General features: G+C 47.1%; 1 protein-coding gene across 1 annotated transcript; it reads left to right on the top strand.

Moving 5' to 3' along the window:
• Positions 1 to 167: 167 nt before the first annotated feature.
• On the top strand, positions 168 to 19,483 carry DDX11 (DEAD/H-box helicase 11). Its single transcript, XM_052667858.1, has 27 exons — positions 168 to 288; positions 385 to 519; positions 887 to 1,123; positions 1,453 to 1,539; positions 4,353 to 4,510; positions 5,648 to 5,696; positions 6,216 to 6,323; positions 6,852 to 6,939; positions 7,428 to 7,624; positions 8,230 to 8,382; positions 8,469 to 8,515; positions 9,431 to 9,510; positions 10,792 to 10,836; positions 10,968 to 11,035; positions 11,569 to 11,607; positions 11,827 to 11,950; positions 12,403 to 12,537; positions 12,992 to 13,104; positions 13,891 to 13,963; positions 14,309 to 14,412; positions 15,161 to 15,310; positions 17,221 to 17,289; positions 17,464 to 17,564; positions 17,976 to 18,060; positions 18,655 to 18,730; positions 18,906 to 19,060; positions 19,181 to 19,483. The coding sequence occupies exons 1-27, from the start codon at positions 268 to 270 to the stop codon at positions 19,202 to 19,204; spliced, it is 2,721 nt and encodes a 906-aa protein (XP_052523818.1). The 5' UTR covers positions 168 to 267; the 3' UTR covers positions 19,205 to 19,483.
• The last annotated feature ends 136 nt before the right edge of the window (positions 19,484 to 19,619 follow it).

Here is a 19,619-nt window from a genome sequence, read left to right as displayed (position 1 = left end):
ACTTCATTGCGGCTTTCCAGTTCTTGTGGGGAGCTTACAAGTAGGAGGGGGCCGACTTTATACACAGCCCGGCGGTGATAGGACGAGAGGGGCTGGCTTCAAACCAACGGAGGGGAGGTTGAAGTTAGATGTTAGGGGAAATCCTCCATTCAGAATCAGCGCCGGGTCCGCCTCGCCGGGCACCTTCCGCCTCTCTCGGCCGTCCCCTCGCGTCACGGGAAGCGGGCGGAGCTCTAGCGGCGCTCGTTTCGAAGCGGGGAGGCCGGAATGGATGGCGGGACTGCGGAGGTGGGCGGCGGGCTGGCGGCTGGCAGGGAGCGGGCCGTGGGAGGGAGCGGGCGGGTGTTGTCCGATGCCCGCTCACGGCTGTCTGTGTGCCCGCAGGCGGTGAGCGGCCCGGGTCGGGCCAGCTTCCCGTTCCCCTACACGCCGTACCGCATCCAGGAGCAGTTCATGGCAGCGCTGTACGCTGCGCTGGAGGCCGGGCGGGTCGGGATCTTCGAGAGCCCCACGGGCACGGTGAGCAGCGGGGGTGAGGGGGGCATAGTGGCAGTGCGACAGGGCTGCTTGCAGCGTGGTGCTCGGAGTGGTGCTTGTGGAGGGGGAGCAGGGCAGGCCGGGCTCATTCCCTGCACAAGCACAGAAGCTGGGGTCCTGGTACAAGGTGTGTTTGCCACGTCTGTGGTGCCAGTTTTGGAACTGTGGGGACAAAACACAGAAAGAGGTGTCGCTTGCAGGGTCATAAAGTGCGACATCGGTATCTCTGTGTGTGGCCTTGGCCTGGTCCCACTCAGCTGGAGCCAACTCCAGGTGCCTCTCCTGTGTGGAGGAGCCGGTTACAGCAGTGACACCGTGTGCGGCTTGTGCTCTTTGTTTCCAATACCAGGGAAAGTCACTGAGCCTCATCTGCGGGGCCCTCTCCTGGCTCCGAGACTTTGAGGAGAAGAAGCAGCAGGAGGAGGCACGGCTTCTGGCTCCAGAGGGCAGCGGGCAAGAAGAGAAGCAGCCCCTGGTTTCTGGTGGTCTGGCGTGTCCAAACAGCAGGGATGCATCTGGGGAACCAGACTGGATCACGGCGTTTGTGCAGAAGAAAGAAGAGCAGGATTTGGTGCACAGACTGAAGGTTGAGAAATGCTCACGTAGAGAAGGGGGGAAGTAGCAATGCTTGAGGAGCAAGGATGGGTGACGTCATGGGTGGTGACTTGGTGGTCCGTGTCACTTAAAAGGGACGAGGCATTCCTGTGTAAGTTGTGTGAAGTATAGGATAGTTGCTGTCAACATAGCAACATTCATAGGCCTGTAAGGACAAAGGGACTGCTGACAGTTTTGTTTCAGAGTTGGATTATTTTTATTTTATTTTATTTTCTATTCCTGGGTAAAAAGGAAAGTAATTATGTCTGTTCTATAGGACTAGGCAGACTTCATCCTTCCATCATTCTCCCTTCATTTCAGGAAGAGCAGATCAGGAGGAAAAAGCGAGAAGAACGTCTTGAGAAAATCCGCCATAATGTACAGTTAAAATATGCAGCGAAGAGGAAGGTGAGTTGGCCTGCAGAGGTTAGAATCATGGTATCATAGAATCGTACAATGGCTTGGGTTGCAAGGGATCTCAAACACCGTTTAGTTCCAACCCCTTGCCATGGGGTTGACTGCCACCCCAGGGCAAGGCACCCATCCACCCTGATCCTGAACACCTTCAGAGATAAGGAGCCCACATCTTCTTTGGGCAGTTCATGGCAGTGCCTCACTGCCCTCTCCGTGTAGAACTTCCCCCTGATGTCTAATCTAACTCTCCTCTCCTTTGTCTTAATAATCTGGAGTGTTGATAATACTTGCTTGTACATGTGACTTGTCTCTATATTGTCCAGCCCCTGTATTTAGGGAGCTGTTAGTACTGGATTGCCAAATTGACTCCCTGAAATTTTTTATTAGGTTATCTTTTCAACATACGGATGTAAAAAGCAACTTGTGCTTAGAGAATTTTCTGTGGCAACATGTGTGTGTGGATTAAAAGGATGTCTGTTCTGATGGCTTATTTGCTTTTAAGTGCTAATGTTTGGGGTTTTTGGAAAGCTCTTTCTTACATAAGCATGTGTGGATGTGGTACTTCTGGAATAAAACCTGTAGAACTGGGATTAAATTTAAGACTGCAGGAACTGAAGACCCAAAAAAAAACAAGTGAGGTCAGGCTTTGGTTGTACTCCCCACTGTATGTGATTACCTTCATAGATACTGTCTCTCACAGTATTCTCCTGGGGAAGCTGACAGCCCGTGGCTTGGACAGGTACACTTTGCTGGGTAAAGAACTGGCTGGAGGGCCAGGCCCAGAGAGTGGTGGTGAATGGAGCTAAATCTAGCTGGAAGCCAGTCATGAGTGGTGTTCCCTAGGGATCAGTACTGTCCTTATTGATGATCTGAATGATAGGATTGAGTGTACCCTCAGTAAGTTTGCATATGATACCAAGCTGGGAGAGAGTGTTGGATGTGCCTGAGGGTAGGAAGGCTCTACAAAGGGATCTGGACAGGCTGGATCACTGGGCTGTGGCCAATTGCATGACCATCAATCAGGCCAAGTTGCAGGTCTTGCACTTTAGTCACAACAACTCCATGTAATGCTACAGGCTTGGGGCACAGTGGCTAGAAAGCTGCGTGGAGGAAAAGGATCTGGAAGTGTGAGTTGACCCTGAGCTGAGCATAAGCCAGCAGTGTGCCCAGGTGTCCAAGAAGGCCAACAGCATCCTAGTTTGGATGAGAAAATAGTGCAGTCAGCAGGAGCAGGGAGGTGACTGTCCCTCTGCAATCAGCTCTGGTGAGGCAGCACCTTGTGTGCTGTGTTCAGTTTTGGGCCCCTTGCTACAATAAAGGCATTGAAGTGCAGGAGTGTGTCTGAAGAAGGTGAAAGGTCTGGAGCAGAGGGAACTGCGATTGTTCATTCTGGAGAAGAAGAGGCTCAGGGGAGACCTTACCACTCCCTATGACCTGAAAGGAGGCTGTGGTGTGTTGGGGGTTGGCTTCTTCTTCCAGGTAACAGTGATAGGTTGAGAGGGAATGGCCTCAATTTGCACCAGGGGAGGCTGAGGTTGGGTATTAGGAAACATTTCTTCTCAGAAAGAGTGGTGCTGCACTGGCACAGGCTGCCCAGGCAGGTGGTTGAGTCGCTGTTCCTGGAGGTGTTCAAGAACTGTGTGGATGTGGCACTGGGCATGGTGCTGTTGGGTTGGAGTTGGACTGGATGATCTTAGAAATCTTTTCCAACCTTAATGATTCTGTAATTCTTTGTAAATATAATTGTATTGTTTGGAAGCATCTCTTTTCTACACACAGAAAGTTGACATGTATTTTTCTGCCATTTAATTGGGTGATCTGGCTCCAATAACCTTAACTTGAAGAGCTTTTTGATGGTATGATTTAATCTTAGAAATACCCACTTCAAGTTCCTAAACAGGCACTTATAAGGCAGCCAGGCTGTTTGTGTACTCCATCTCAAGTGCTGTGTCAACTCCTGACAAAAGGATGTAGCATAAATATCAAAGGTTCAGAGGTGAATGGTGAATCAAAACCAAGTAGAACAAAGAACTTCTTTCTCTTAAAGGAGAATGAAAAGCATGAGAAATGAGATTTGTGATAAAAAGGACAAAGGCAAATTTCAGAAACCCTATATAGATTTGGAAAAGCAGGTATTTCAGCTACCCCTGTAAACTGCCTTTCTTTATCATGCCACGGTGATGGAATGCTCATTAAAGTTAGAACATACCGTCTTCAGACTGAAGAAGATATGTTCTTTGTCAGAACAGAAAATTAATAAAAAACTGTTCTTCAACAATTTAATAGAATTTGTGCAGAGGGATAGACCTGTGTTAGAATGAGGACCACATAATGGGGGAAAAAACAAGAACAAGAGAAAATTTGTGCTCCAAAACAGGTATTCGAGTTTATTGTAGCCTTAGGTTAACTGTGAATTATTTGATTACATCCTTATGTGTTTGCTTGGTTGTTGGGTTTTTTATTTACAGTTTTTTTCTGAGGCAGTCATTTTTACTGACTAACTTAAGCAACTAATCCTGGATTGTAGACATATGGTCACTTCAGGAGTTAGGTGTTTAGAGGGTCCTTTGCACAGAAGGCTTTTATGTGGGCAAGTCTTTGGTTGCTGCTGTCACCTCCACTGTGTGGCACTGAACTGCTTCAAGTAGTTGTGGTGTGTCTGCTTGTCCTGCTGGGGATACACACAGCAATCCCTCCTCTGTGCTACGGGGAAGAGACTGAGCTGTCCTCTAAACTGCAGGTGGCATAAAGTGATGCAAGTGCTGCTTCCCTGGGTGAGAAATAATGAGATGGTGTGCTCCTTTCAGAGATCTGAAGAGGATGAGATGAAGCGCCTTCTTCAGCTCAGCAAAGAGATTCTGTCAGAGGGAGCTGGAGCAGCTGTCCCAGAGCAGCTGGATCACAATGAGGAGGAGCTGATCCTTGCTGAATATGAGAGTGACGAAGAAAAGAAAGTGGGATCTGGGTAAGGATAGGGGCTGAGGGGGTTCTAATGTTTTATGATCATTTTTGGCTTGCCTTAATTGAAGGGATTTCAGCTGTTCAGCAGCGACTGCTTTCTTGAGCATCTTACGCTGTTGGATATATAGGTGGCTCTGTCTTGTGCACATCTGGAGTTTCTTCCCCCATTGAAGCTGTGGTACTGATTGGTTGGTAGGTTGTTTTTTCATTAGGATTCTCTTTTTTTTTTTTTTTTGGTTGTTGTTGCTTTTTTTCCACTCACGGTCATCAGCCTCAAGTGTCTTCTGAGAAAGCAGGTCTTTCTTACAATGCATGACAACCTCCTGCCTTTTCCCATGCCTGTTTCCCAGAGCGCCTCTGGATGCTGGGTGAATGCCTTGAGATGAACTTTGCATTAGAAAAGCAAAATGCTCCTGGGGGCATCAAAGGAAGCTATCAGTTCTGCAGATTAGCAATGGCATCTTTTGATATTCTGAAGGGAGAGAAGGTCACATTTTGAAGACTGAGCTACAGCACGAAAACCAAGTGCACACTTTAACATATACAACTGTTCTTTTAGCGCTATGCAGAAAGCCAGGAGCCAGAGTTTTCAGCACGAAAAGACAAATACATCTAAAATACAAATTCACTAATTAGTATCTAGACAGATCCTCCTGCCTTAAAATCGCAAAGCAGTTAAGCTACATATAAATGAAGCAGTTACTAAGCATTAAACTGCTGTTGCCTTTGAGGAATTGTATGGCAGCTAAATATCTTCCTGAAACTTTTTCTTCTTCATGCAACAGCTTGAGGGTGGTAAATTGTCTCTAAGGGGAATGCTTTATAAAAATAAATAAATAAGCATACCAAAGGATAGTATAGCTCTGATTAGTTTATGCCTGGGGCTTAGAAAACACCAGATTTTTAATTTTTTTTTTTTTTTTTTTTAAAAGATGCTTCTTGAAGTTGCTAAAGACACAACCCTACAGACATTTTTCTTTTAAAGAGCAAAGCTTGGCATGATTGTGCCCACCTATAGTATTCTTGGAAAGTCATTTTTTTTACGTGCTGATGACACAAGCACCTCCCTTGAGGGAGAGCATCCTTTGTTTCTAACTCCTAGTCACTGAAAGCAAACTCTTTGGGCTTTGTCTTTTCTTAGGCTGGAGGAAGATGATGATGATGATTTGGAAGAAGAGCATGTGACGAAGGTGAGATGAGGAGGGTAATTTGTGCCACCAGATAGAATAGTGTGAGAGAATTATGGCTTCGTTGCACCCTTCCCAGAGTAATGCAGTATGGAAGGATTTAGGAAGTGCCATCCATGGACGGCCAAGTTTGTTGATAATAGCAACCGGTTCTGCTGCTCTCATTTCCTTCTGGGTTATACTGGCTGCCTAAGCAGTTTGCTCTGCTAACATGGCTGACGTTTTTCTGTGGCTTGCTGCAAGAAGCACATATTCATCACTCTACAAGGAGTCCCAGTTATTGTAAGGCCTTGGAAAATTCAATGGAAACGAAGGACAAATGCACAGCAGAAAGTAAAGAGAAGGCTGTTGGCCTTAGCAGTTACACGGTGACATTCCAGCATGTGCCTTCCTTTGTGTTTTGAAGGCTTCAGCAAGATTAATGTTGCTGAGGTGCTTGGCTGCCTCCCTCCAGGATTGGTTGTAGAATAGGAGGTTGGCTTCCATATTCTTCTCATCTTTCTTTGGTCTTCCTCATTGCAGATTTACTACTGCAGTCGCACTCATTCCCAGTTGTCTCAGTTTGTCCATGAAGTGCAGAAAAGTCCTTTTGGCAAAGGCACGCGTCTGGTCTCCTTGGGATCCAGGCAGGTATGTGGTATGGTCACAAAGGACGCAGAGTGTGTGTTCATTCAGTACAAAGGACTTTGCTAGGAGGTGTGTGAATGCGACACCTCGGAAGGCATCTCGGGGACTGAGGTGAGTCTTCCATTGGAAAAGCTGTTTATGTGTCGTGATAGAGATCCGTGCAATGTACCTTTTTCTGTGAGCTGTTCAGCCATTTGCCCTTTGATGTAAATGCAAAAGTCTGTTTTCCCTCTTCTGATGTGGAAGATTATAGATGCCTGAGTCACTGGGAAGGCACTCTTGTAGATATTAATTCTGCTAGCGTTTCTTTAGAAGTTGTGTAGCAGTGAGCCATCTGAGGACACCTATCTTCATTTTCTGTCCTTACTGATTTCTTTTGGGGTTTTGAGCATGCTTGTTGCAGCAGCTACACAAGGTGCCTGACTTCTGGTTTGGAATCTAGCCTGGGATTGCTTTAAGTAAGTCTGTTTTACAGCAGAGTGCATACTGAACACTCTTCGACCTGCTGTCCCCTCTCTTTGCATGTCAAAGAACCTGTGTGTGAATGAGGAGGTGCGCCGCTTGGGGGCTCTGCAGCTCATCAATGACCGCTGCACGGAGATGCAAAAGAACAAACACGGTATGAACACTTCAGCACGGGGAAGCAATGGCTGATAAAGCTGGTGGGGGTGAGGGACTGCAGGCAGTGCACTCTGCCAGTCAGCTCTAGGAAGAGAGCGGTAGGAGTCTGAAAAGGGCAAGCTGGGCGAGCAGAGCTAGAGATCCTTAGTGCTTCTACCTTTTGTACTTGGTTAGCACACCAAGATCTATATGTATTTGCTGAGTGTGTTGCATTGATCAGGACTTGCGCAATGGAAGGATGCTTGTCTTTGTAACCTACTGCTAGAAATGTGGGGAAATGTCACATGAGTAAATCTAACCAGCAAGAGCAGTGTCCGCAGCGAGGGTGGAAATGTCACTGCTTTCATACTCTTTCAATAGATGATGGGTCAAATACTCATGACAAAGGCTGCTTTGAAGTTCAGAAGGTACTGCTACCAGGGTACAAAGTAGTGAGTTTAGATTTTTCAGTGGTATTCATGGCTTGCTTTTGATTTCTGCTGTCAGAAAAGAAGAGTGATGCAGAAGGGAAGAAGAGACGTGTGAGTCGCACTGTGTGCCCATTTTATTCCTATGAGCAAATGCAGTTTCTCCGTGATGAAGTTCTAGTGGAAGTGAAGGATATTGAGCAATTGGTGACTTTGGGAAAGGAGACCAAAGCCTGCCCCTATTATGGGAGTCGATACGCTATTCCTGCTGCTCAGGTAAGGTGTGGACACTGCTTAGGGAATCAGTGCCAGGATCTCTAAGAATAAACCAATTACTAAAGCAAAGCAGCACTTTGTTGCATAGTGTTTTTGGAGTCTGTAAAGAGGTTGTGTTTCTGTCAGGTTTAGCTTTGCTGAAAAAGGAAAGAGTATCTCTTTCAAGCTAGTAGGGAGGCTGTAAGTGTGCCAGTTTTGGATCAAGCATTTTGAAATACTTGAAATGTTCAGTAACTGAGGTGATACAGGCACATGTCTATAGTCTTAGGATTTACCAGTGCTCTTCTTTGCTTGGTTCTCTGTTAACAGACATGCTTTCAGTCCTTAGAAGGAGATTAGGAAGGTAACGCTGTTGCGCTTCTAGGCTGCTCTTACAATAATTTAGGAGTTAAACTAGTTCAGGAATCAGTAGGCACAATCATTTTCCCTCAGCTTACCTCTCAAGCACATTCTTCTGTCTCTTCTGCTACTTCTCCCATAATAAGAGTAAGTAACTTGATGGAATGCTGCAAGGCCATCTGATGTAGGCCTATTATGAGCTGGTGAGAGCTCTAAGTCCATCCGGATGAGAGCTGGAATGAGAGCAGCGTGTGCTTCCCCTGTAGCTGGTGGTGCTGCCCTACCAGATGCTCTTGCATGAGGCCACCAGGAACGCTGCAGGGATCATCCTGAAGGACCAGGTTGTAATCATCGACGAGGCCCACAACCTCATAGACACCATCACCTGTATCCATAGCGCGGAGGTCAGTGGCTCTCAGGTGAGTCGTGGCCTGGCCTGTTAACCGTGGGTGAGCACCCTTTCTCAACTCCTCTATAATACCAGCTCTGCTTTTTGTCCTTGTAGCTGTGCTGTGCCCACTCCCAGCTGCTGCAGTACATGGAGCGATACAGGTGAGGATCTCAGAGAAGACTGTAACAGCAGCAGGCAGCATGGATGCTGTGGCTCGTCTCACGTCTGCAAGGCCTTTCTTGCTTTTTCCCAGAGGAAGGTTATTTGCATTAATACTTCTGCAGATGAAAAGCCACTTGCATCATTATCTCTGTCTAGAACCCATCTAAGTCAGACTCCTGGGGCTGGTATTAAAGCAGTGAGAAAGGGGATACCCTGAGGATTCTGGCTTTTCCTTACACTCTGTTTTTTTCCCAATCTCTCTCTAATCATTCCTGCTTTGTGATGCAGAGTTATGAAAGCTCCAGTCTTTCATCTCCTGGATCTTAACCTTTTGTGGGCTGACTGGCATTATAGAAGAGGCAGGAAGCTCTGAGGAGGAGGAGACTCTTTGTTTTTTGACTGTGACCAAATCTCACATCTTGTCATACCTGCAGTGGCTGATTGTTGTGTTCAGTGCTAATCACTGAATTTGCACAATATCATCACGGCAGAGACATGGGGGTCACTGCCGTTGTAATTTGTGTGTGAGGACAAAGGGGTCTGTAGGAACAGCCAAGTGCTTGGGCTGCATGGGTGAGTGCATGGGGGTGGCTGTCAGTAGGGTGTTCAGAGCCCAGTCACAAACAGGGAGTATGAGCAAATGTCTTATGTAGGGCACAGCTGATGGCTTGTTCAAGGTTATCAGGAAGCCTGTGTGAAGCCTGGAAGTAGGGCCAAGCACCACGTAGCAGAATCTGCTTCCTAACTGCTTCTTCACAGTTCCCCAGCATATAGATCTTCTCTACTGCTATCTGGTTCTTTTCAGCCCCACATTAAGGGGAGTTCAGTTACTTGTCTCTGCAGCTTAGGAAGTTGTGCGTTAGTCCTTGAAGATGTCTTGGAGCCTAATACCTTCTTTTTTTTTCTTTCCACAGTAAACGTTTGAAGGCAAAGAACTTGATGTACATTAAGCAGATCCTGTATTTGCTGGAGCGGTTTGTAGTCATGCTGGGAGGTAAGCAAGCCATTTCTCTCTCTGTGGATGCTTAGAAACTCAGAGGCATCTGATCTTCCTGCGGAGCATTGTCCCTGCTCCTGCACAGGCTGTGAGGAGTTGCTGCCCATGTTTGATGCCAGTATTATCATTTCTCAGCCTGTTTTATAACATGAGGATACGGTGTCTGTCTGAACCCCTCTCTTTTTTCATTAGCTGAGGAGCAGAGCGTGATGCTGTAAGTTGATAGGAGCAGTTCCCCTCTTCCTGTGTGATTTTTGCAGATCTGATTTGAATGGGGAGGTGGTGTGGTCTAAAGTGAGGAATACAACAAGTGAGACAGTAATCAGCACTACACAAAAGCTGCACAGAATAATCTTCCTGTGTCATCTGGTGGCAAGACTTCTGCCTGTGGCAAGACCTCTGCTGTGGCAGGCATGTCTCTGCGGAGTGATTTTATTTTTTTTCTTCATTTCTTGAAAGGTGCCTTTCCTTTCTGTGATTTTTAAATTTACTGGCATTCGTGTGGCTCCTCTCCTGTAACGCACTGTCCTCCATACATCAGTGTGCCTTAAGGAGAGCCCACCATAACCTCTTACACAGGGAAGAAGCAGCTCTTGATGCAGGAGCGTGTTGGTGCCCTGTGCCCTTCTCTTAGATGAGAACTTCTGTCCATGCTGGTCTTCCTTTCCTGACACTGGGCTCAATGCTTTCATTAGTCTGCAGCCCGAGTACAGCTTTATGATCAAGGCTGCAAAGTGAATTGTGAGGTGGGTGTTAAACACTGGCACATAAAGCACAGCGAATGGCAGCAATTAATACTGTTCTGTCTGTCAGGGTCTGAGCGTGGAACTGTCCTCAGGTTTTCCCCTTATCCCAATCACCTGTCAGCCTGTGCGCCTCCCGGTGCTGCACTGAAGAGGGGTGAGGGATGCACTGCAGTCCCTGTCCCTTCATCTTTGCAGCTTGATGACTGTGTGAGCATTTGTATGCACCCACCCTACCTGCTGCCTCCTGCTACAGAAGGAATGTAGGTGGCATTTCTTAAGATGCAACAGCACGCTTGTCCTACAGTGTGGGGCTAGCCTGCAAGGGAAAGAAAAGCTGAGTGGGAGCTGTCATTTTCTCTGCATAGCTACTTCTTCCAGATGTGTAATTGATTCTTGGTTCTTTGGAGGTTTTGGTTTGTTTTTTTTTTGTACTTATGCTGTGCTTTTGGCTCAGTTGTTTGCTTAAGTTCCTTGTTTAACATTAAGACAGACTCACAGTAAGCCTTCCTTTAACTGTTTTCATATTTTGCAGGAAATGTGAACCAAAATCCTAGCTGCCAGGCAGTTTCCCAAACAGGTAAAACTGTAGCAAACATCACTGGGCAGGAACATGGATGTGGGCAGTAAGGAGCCGCAGCTAATAAGGCCCAGCAGCTGATAAGTTGTTTGTTTGTTTGTTTGTTTGTTCCTTTCGTCTTTTTCTTTTAGGGACAGAGCTGAAATCCATCAATGACTTCCTATTTCAGAGCCAGATTGATAATATCAACCTCTTCAAGGTAAGTGCAAGTGTCTTCTGCAGGGTGCAGCTCATGGCTTATTCAAGATTATCAGGAAGCCATTGTGAGAGCTGGAAGTAGGGTCAAGTGCCACATGGCAGTATCTACTTTCTAGCAGCTTGCCCATGCTTCCCTGTTATACAGAAATCTTCTGCTACTATCTGGTCAGCAGTGCACTGAAGCTGGATGGGTGATCTTGGGGCAGAGGAAAACAAGCAATTAAATGCAGATGCAGATGAGTGCAGATGCTGTCTGTAGGCAAAGTCAAACTGTAAAGGTTAAGGATAAAGAAATGCTACTGCTCTAGTAAGCTAACCCATCCCTCAAATCTCCAGACACTGTGCTTTAAACAAAGAGATTCCCACTCTAGAATCAGTCTCTTAGTAATAAATTGTCTCACAAAGAACTGTCCATTGCTCCCCAAGAGAACAGCAAGCACAGCAAGTGATATCCCTGCTGGGTACAGACTGAGGGCAACAGGATGGGAGGCAGGATGTTGAGCACCAGTTATTTTTGTTGTCTTTTTCCAACAGGTGCAGCGTTACTGTGAGAAGAGCCTCATCAGTAGGAAGGTAGTGCTCCTGCAGCTTTATGGTCAACAGCATTCAATGACTTGTTTGGTTTTGATTTGATAGTGGGAAAAATAATGGGATTTTGCTGATAGATTCTTATTGGGCTGGTTTGTGAACGCCTGCCAAGGAACCTTATCTCTAACAGGCCAGAAAACCTGTTTCTGTCTTATCTGTTTCGTGCTGCTGGTTGTCTTAGTCTTTCTGACTTTTGCTTGGCAGCTTTTTGGATTTGTGGAGCGATACGGCAATCCTGCCCCAGCTGTGAAGACCAACAAGGAGAACCAGAAGCTGGCTGGTTTGCAGAACTTTCTTATGACTCTCCAGCAGGGATCTCATAAGGAAGGTGAGTTCAGACATCCTCCACTTGTGCATTTATGAACAAAGTGAGGACATGGGACGTGCATCTGCATGGGGGAAGAGGAGGGCAGAATCAAAGAGAGCGAGTCTACTGGAGGTGTTCTGCAGAGGTGTTTTTAATATATCTGACTAGATGACTTTGGCAATTATACATTTGATTAGATCTCCTGAGGTCCCTACCAAGTGGAGTGATGTGATTGTGTTTATGCTGAATGCACTTAAGCTTTGCACTTCTGTGACCTGCTGGCTCTGCAACCTGAGCTATCATGGGTAACTGTTTAGTGGTGTCAGCTACAAAACTATATTGCTTTTTTTGTTGTTGTTGTTAGCAATGACATGGAACTTGGATATCGTGTTCCATCTGTATTTAACACTCAGAACTGTTTTTGGAAGTGTAGCCTGCACTGCCTGCCTCTCTTTTTCTCTTCTGGCCATTAGGCCCTCTCCAGAGCCCTCCCGTGGAGGCTGACAATGACCAGCTCCGAGCTGCCTCTCCTCTGATGCACATAGAGGGATTTCTCTCAGCTCTCACGAACGCAAATGAAGATGGTCGAGTCATTCTCAATAGGCAAGGTACTGGAATAGGAGAGCTGGTGAGATGTGACTTACAAACAGGCCATTTCATTGGCAGGAGGGAGGCAACTGTGAGTCTGCAGTCCTACCAGAACGTACCTGTGCAGCCTTGATTGAGGCTGGCAGGCTCAGGCTGTGAGAGGATTCTCATGATTCCAAAGGAATTCTTAACAAGGGCACTGTGGCTAGGGCTTGCTCTCAAGCAAGCTCCCACTTTGGATGTGAATTTTTATCTTGGCTTTTATCTAGTGTTCTTCTTCGCCATTCCGGGAAGACTAGGAAATGAAAAGTAACTTCGAGGTTGTCATTACCCATTGCTGCCATGGCAGCATTGAATAGCAGGACCTTGTTTGGAGAGGTGGGGATCTGCCAGATTGTGCAAGGCAAGAGGGAGTATCTCTCGTACCCCTGTTTGTCATGGGTAATTCACAGTGCTGCCTCTCTTTTTTTCCAGGCACTATTGGTCAGAGCAGCCTCAAATTCCTCTTGCTGAATCCAGCTGTCCACTTTGCCAAGGTGGTGAAAGAATGTCGTGCTGTAATCATTGCTGGGGGCACCATGCAGCCGGTGAGGGAACAAGGACATCTCTGGTGCTATCTACAAAGAGGCAGGGAAAGAGCTTAGTGCCACTGGGACATGCTCTTCTCACTGCCTGGGTTGTGTGTGGGAAAAGACTTCTATGCCTCCTCCATTCCTGTTTCTGGGTAGGAATGTCCTGAAATCTTCTCTTTGCTCTTGTGAAGACAAGGGATAGAAGAAAGCTGTGAAGTGCAGGACCTTGGAGAAGTGGCCTTCTTTCGGAAGGCCTTCACTCCAGCTTTGAACCCTTCTGTCTGCAACTCAGAGAAATGATATAGCTGTAGTCCACAATGTGGACTGTACAGTGCTTGGGAGTCCTGGTAGTGGACTTCTGGGCCTGGGGAGGTCTGAAATTGGAGCATGATGGATGAAGAGAGGAGGGGTTCTACACAGGAACCTTGACCCACACAGGAGGGTCAGAGCAAGACTCAGGAGTATGGGTGCTAAAAGGCACTTTGCCTGCATTTCATGCTGCCTGTTCTGCTTGGGCCAGCTTGAGGTTCTGCTCCTGAGCACTTGGCTTAGCCTGAGCAGAAGACAGCAAGGCAGGGGCACAGAAGGTCCCACAAGGTTGGGAGCAGAGTATGGCTGGTGGCTGAGCATTCTCATGCCCTCGGTTTTCACATCATGGAGAAAGCTCATCTCCTTTCCTTGCTGGCAGCCCCCCTTGCTGAGCTCATCAGCTCTCTGAACACTGATGCTCAAGGAGCAACACCAGGGCTGTTGCTGCAGTGCCCCTTGGGACTTCACTTCTCTCTGGCTTGTGGTCTGCAGGTGGCTGATTTCCGGGAGCAGCTGCTGTCCTGTGCTGGTGTGGATCCTGCACGTATCATGGAGTTCTCCTGCGGTACGTGTGCTGGGGGAAAGGGGAGGGGTCATAATCTGTGTTGGACTATCTGCCATAGGTGCTGTTTTGTCAGCACTGTAAGCAACGTGGTATCTATTCTATAAATTATGGCAACAGACCCTAGGGGTGCTTGTTTCTCCCACTGAACTCCTCAGTGCTCTTGGCTGGCAGCAGTAGGTAGCACCTCACCTTCCCAGGGGCTTGAGGAGCAGAGGCCAGAGTAGCTGAGTACCTCATCAGACAAACACATGCCTGTGTCACTGCACACAGATGATGCTGTTCAGCTAGCAGTGTTGATGCACAGGGCAGCCATGTTGACTCTCACTACTTTTTTTTTGTCTCTAGGACACGTGATCCCTCCAGAAAATATTTTACCCATAGTCCTCTGCAGTGGTCCTTCCAACCAGCAGCTGGAGTTCACCTACCAGACAAGAGACCTGCCCCAGATGGTCAGTCTTTCTTTGTTCCCTTCTGAAGTGTTTCTTTTTTTTGGTTTACTTGCCTATGTTTCATAGTACTTTCCGAAAAGTGTGATGATCAAAGGCCATGGGAGGGACAATACATGGGATTTGGGGCTGGTGTGTTGCCAGGTAATTGGGAAAGAGGAGCGTGGTGTTGAGCTGCCTGCTCAGAAGGACCTCTTGGAGGGCAAGGAAGACTAGCAGCTGTTTGGCTGTACTGAGATCCTGCATTTGTGTGCTGGACACCAGAAAGAGATCTGACTACTTCCCAGACTGGAAGACTCTGTCGGTGGAGCAGGGCAGCCCTGCAGAGTGCAGCCCTAACCACAGGGATGGTATCAGATATTTCTGCACTTCTCCCTTCCTTTGCTCAGTTGGCACCCAGCACAAGGTGCTGGGTCTGCTCTGAATCCCACCAGATGTGCTAGCTAGCTCTCCACACCTCTTCTAGTATGAGACGTTTCCATCCACTGGCACAACAGACACAGACCCTCTTGAGTGACCACTGCTCCACACTGGCAATGGAAACTGAATTAGGAGGAGAAGCCAAGCAGTGAACAGCTTTTTGGCAATTCCCAGCTCCCTTAGCAGCACTCAGGCCTCTTGTATTTCCCACATCTTTCCTCCACTGATGCATGTCATAGGGGAGGTGTGATCCTGGGATCGTGCGCAAAATTGGAGCAGCATTAGCTGGAGCTCCTGTCAGCTGCAATATGCTCTTGTCTCTCTCTTGCAGATGGATGAGACAGGCCGAATCCTCTGCAACCTGTGCAACGTGGTCCCAGGGGGTGTGGTGTGCTTCTTCCCCTCCTATGACTATGAGAAGCAGGTGTATGCGCACTGGGAGAAAACAGGGCTGCTCACCCGCCTGGCAACTAAGAAGAAGGTAATTGTGCAGCCAGGGGCAGTTGGTACTGCAAATAGAAGCTTCAAAAGTCAAACAATTATCTATGCATTACAGGCCTCTCCCTGAGTTGTTCTCATACTCTGCACAGCAGAGCAGAACGGATGTTTATCTAGCCAATCCCTCCAGTAATGAATAAATGATACTTCCCGGGCGGCTGATCACAGAGCTGGGATCTAAATTAGATTAAATGCAGCTATAGATTCTTTAAGCACGCAGTCTGTAGTGGCCATGGGGGGAGACAGTCTTCACTTTCTGTAGTCATTGAGCTTGTTCCCTTGCAGCTGGGGAGCTGTTTGAGTTGAGCTGCTACGGGGAATTGGTTTTTCCCAGGCTCAGCTGTTTGTCCCTTGACCACAGACCAGCATGGCCAAGGGGCAGACAGAACTGTACTAGCCTGCAATTCATAGGATAAATGCTGTTAGTATTTTTCTGGTAGAAGTGTAGAGCTGAGAACTGAAAGACGAGCATTTGGAAGAGCAATGAGAAACACTGAATAGGGAGATCACTGCAGATATGAAATCTGTACAAGTACTGTCCCAGTTACTTGAAGGCTGGGTACTGCTGAAGCTCAGGCAGACTGACTGTCCTATGGGGAGAGCAGGGACTTCGGTGATGTGCCAGGAAAAAAGAAAAGAGAGAATGACAGATACCTTGTTATGTGATCAAAAGCTAATAACATGCTAGCAGAGCCTTGGTGCAGGCATTCTGGCATGTGGATCTGCTCGTAGGTTTTTGTGGTGGAAACACCACGCTTCATCTTCTCCACGTGTTTGCACAGCTGTTATTCAAAATGTTTTTCAGGTGTGTTCTGTGGGAGTCCTTATGGTTTGCCTGGCATCTCCAAGGGCTCACACCGCAGTCGTGCTGCTTGCTCTGCCTTTCAGCTGATCTGTTCTTGTTTGGCCTTTGCAGTCTCCAGCAAATTGGATATGCGTTAGCAAAGCAATTTGGTAGCAGTGCAGAGAGTGTGACTTTCAGCTGCCTACACACAAGATCATATCATAGAAGAGGAAGGTTAAAGTCTTTCCTGAGGTGGCTGTGGTGAGATCACACTGAGATTCTATTTAAATTACAGAGGAAAAATTTAAGTTAGAGGATTAAATAGCTACTGTTTAATGAATTAAATAGATTTAGCTTACATTTGTAATTGCCAGTTACTTTTCTACTGAAAGACTGCCTCTGGCTGGTAAAATGCTCACAGCACTCCTTGCTAACCAAAAGAAAATGCATCCTGCAGGTTCTTTACTGTCGCAGAAAAGATAGATGTTGCATTTCTTGTTTATCAGAACAGTAAGTTGTGATTTAAGGCAAGGTGCAGCACCTATTGAGATCCAGGCTCAATTAATTGCAAGGGCTTTCAGTAACTTGTTAGTTTATAATTCCATTAGGGATGCTGGAGTAACACAAAAAAGATATTACTCTGTGCATAGAAAACTAATATATTTCCTGGGCAAAGGAACCATTACATGGGATTAACTTGCGATTCAAATTAATTGGCCCAATCACTGTCCTCCAAGACCTTGCAGCTGAGGGTCTCTCCAGCCTGCTGCACCTCTCTCTGTCTGGAAGAAGGGCTTGTGCTTTCCAGCCTTTCATCTCTTGGATGACTTCTGACTTCTTGCACCATTAGACAAAGCTGCCTAAGCTGGAAGGGAATGTTGGAGGGCAAGGGGAAGCCGCTGCTCCCTTCAGAGCCCAGCTGAGAAGTGCTGTAGTGAACATGCCCTGCTTTTCCAGGGGTAGAAGGAAAAAGTGCTGGTTAAGTGGTTTTCTTACAGTTAACTTGGCCTTTTCTGGTCTTAGTTCCATGTGCTATTTAATGGTGTGTGAATAAAATGATCTGTTTTGTCGTTGCTTCCTGATGCTGCAACTGATGTACTGTGTGACAGATATTTCAGGAGCCTAAGAAAGCCAACCAGGTGGAGCAGGTGCTGGTGGAGTATGCCAAGTGCATAAAGGTGAGTGGAGCTGGCAGGGTGGGGGGAGTGAATCATCTTGTCTGCAGATGGGAGCACTGGTAAAGAAAGCTTTGCAGCTGTTAGCTGGGAAAGAGGGCTCTAATCCAGGTGTGTGTTTCTGAAGCACAGAAATCTTCCCTGCTCTGGTTTAAGTTGTTGGTCCCTCTCTCACAGCGGTGCAGCCAGGCTGGAGGCCAGATGACGGGGGCCCTGCTGCTTTCTGTAGTTGGAGGCAAAATGAGTGAAGGAATCAATTTCTCAGATGACCTGGGAAGGTAAGGTGGCTGCTCCTTTTGAGGTGAGCACTTGGCTTGTAGTGCAGTGACTCCGAGCAGGATGGACACATTGGTACTTGCATAGATAGAAAGTTTGGGGATCAGGTGGCTTGGGCTGATGCTCGAGCCGAGTCTGCAGGTAGTGTAAAACTCACTTGTCCAGTGTACTTTTCATGTGGATAATGCAGTTAGGCTTGCTGTGCTAGATAATTCCTTGTTCTGGCACCCTGAATCCCTCTGCAGCTTCCAGTTCAGAGTGTGCTTGTCAGTTCAGTGTGTTTTACTGCCGCCTTTGGTCTTCAAGGCTGGCTGTCTTTCAGGGGTACAGTGACCTCTAATTTATCAGTCTGTTGGCAAAGTGCTTTAGGATGAGACATAAAGAATAATGCGGTCCTCCCTCACCCCTTGCAGGTGTGTGATTATGGTGGGAATGCCTTACCCCAACATTAAATCTCCAGAGCTTCAAGAGAAAATGACTTGGCTCGATAAAACAATGGTAACAGACACACCTCTGCTTTTTTTACCTCTGATTTTTACTACTAACTTCCCTCCAGGCACCCAAGTTCCACTGTTGCCTTCAAAGACTCCTTTTTCCTTTGAGCTTTTCCATGTTTCTCAGACTGTGGTAATGGGAGCACAGCCACCCCCATACTGCATTTGTACAGTAAGACCTATGCACAGGGGTCAGTGGAGAGAAGCAACACCAGGGCTCCCTGGGAAGTGAATTCCAAGGGGAACCAAGTCCCTTCACAGCAGAGGAGGTGTCAAGGTGGTAGAAGGTGTATGCCAGGCTCACTTCTCTTGGTGTACTTGTTTTTACTGCCCACTGGAGACACTGTTCCTGAGCAGCAAGGGACAAGTGCTCTGCTTTCAAAGCGGCCTGAGGCTGGCTCTCTGTAACTGTTCAAAATAATTGTCTAAAACTGCAGCTTTTCATCTGTCTGTCCTTGCACTCAGCTTGGGATCTGTGTGGATACCCACTCATTCTGCCAGGATAAAAGTAGTTGTTTACCTCACTTCTTCATTAAGACTCTCCCTAATTTGATTAACATCAGCCTCGTGTTCACTCTGACCTATTTCTCCTTTCTAGCCAAGAGCTGCTAGCCAGGCACCTAGCAGAGTGCTGATTGAACACCTGTGCATGAAGGCAGTAAACCAGTCAATAGGTAATTCATCCTTCCTTGAGCAGGCGGGGGGATACAAAATGTGACTGCATCAAAGCAGGGTGGGAAAAAGAAAGCAGAACCAATCATTCTGAGTACAGATGATGCATATAAGCTTACTTGCCTGGGAGCAAACAACTCAGTAATGCAGTTTAACACAGCTGCACACTCTGTACAGGAAGAGCCATTCGCCACCAGAAAGACTTTGCAAGCATCCTGCTCCTGGACCACAGGTACTCACGCCCTGCTATCCTTAACAAGCTGCCACAGTGGATCAGGGAGAGAACCCAGGTCAAGCCTGCCTTTGGATCAGCTTTTGCAGAATTAAGAAAGGTCAGAGCTTTTTTCTCACGTACTGCTGCAGAAATTGTTTCCCACTGTATTCACTTGTACTTTCTTCAAACCTTCAGTTTGGTGCTTTAGCGTTACTTATCTGGTTTCATGTGTTCCTAGTTTCACCGAGGGAAATCAGACTGATGCAGACCAGAGAAGCGGGCTGTAGATCAACTCTGTGATCCACACCTTTTGAAGAACACCCAAAGCAACGCAGGTTCCTGTTTTTCTGTTCCAAGTGGTTTGCTAATCTCCTCTCTGCCCCCACTGTTTGTTGTTCAGTATGAGCACTTGGCCTTCACCACCACAGCCAGGAGGGAAACCAGTTGAAGGATCAACACTAGTGAAGGTAGCAGAAGGCTTCTCTTTGTTTACAGCTGTTAAGGTTTTATTTAAGTCTATTAAATATTTTCAACCCAGACACTTAAGTGTGGGGATCATTATTATTTTGTTTGAACACACTGGCTTTGCCACATCAATGGCTGACTTTAGGGGGGTCTGACGACCGAAGTTTACAATTCTTGTGGAATTTTTAGCTGTTACCTTAAAGGTAACAGGC

The sequence above is a fragment of the Tympanuchus pallidicinctus genome, unplaced genomic scaffold (genome assembly GCF_026119805.1).
Source record: "Tympanuchus pallidicinctus isolate F22 unplaced genomic scaffold, pur_lepc_1.0 scaffold8, whole genome shotgun sequence".
NCBI classification, from domain to species: Eukaryota; Metazoa; Chordata; class Aves; order Galliformes; family Phasianidae; genus Tympanuchus; species Tympanuchus pallidicinctus.
Note: the sequence above shows the minus strand (reverse complement) of the source record. Positions and strands in the feature narration are given on the sequence as shown.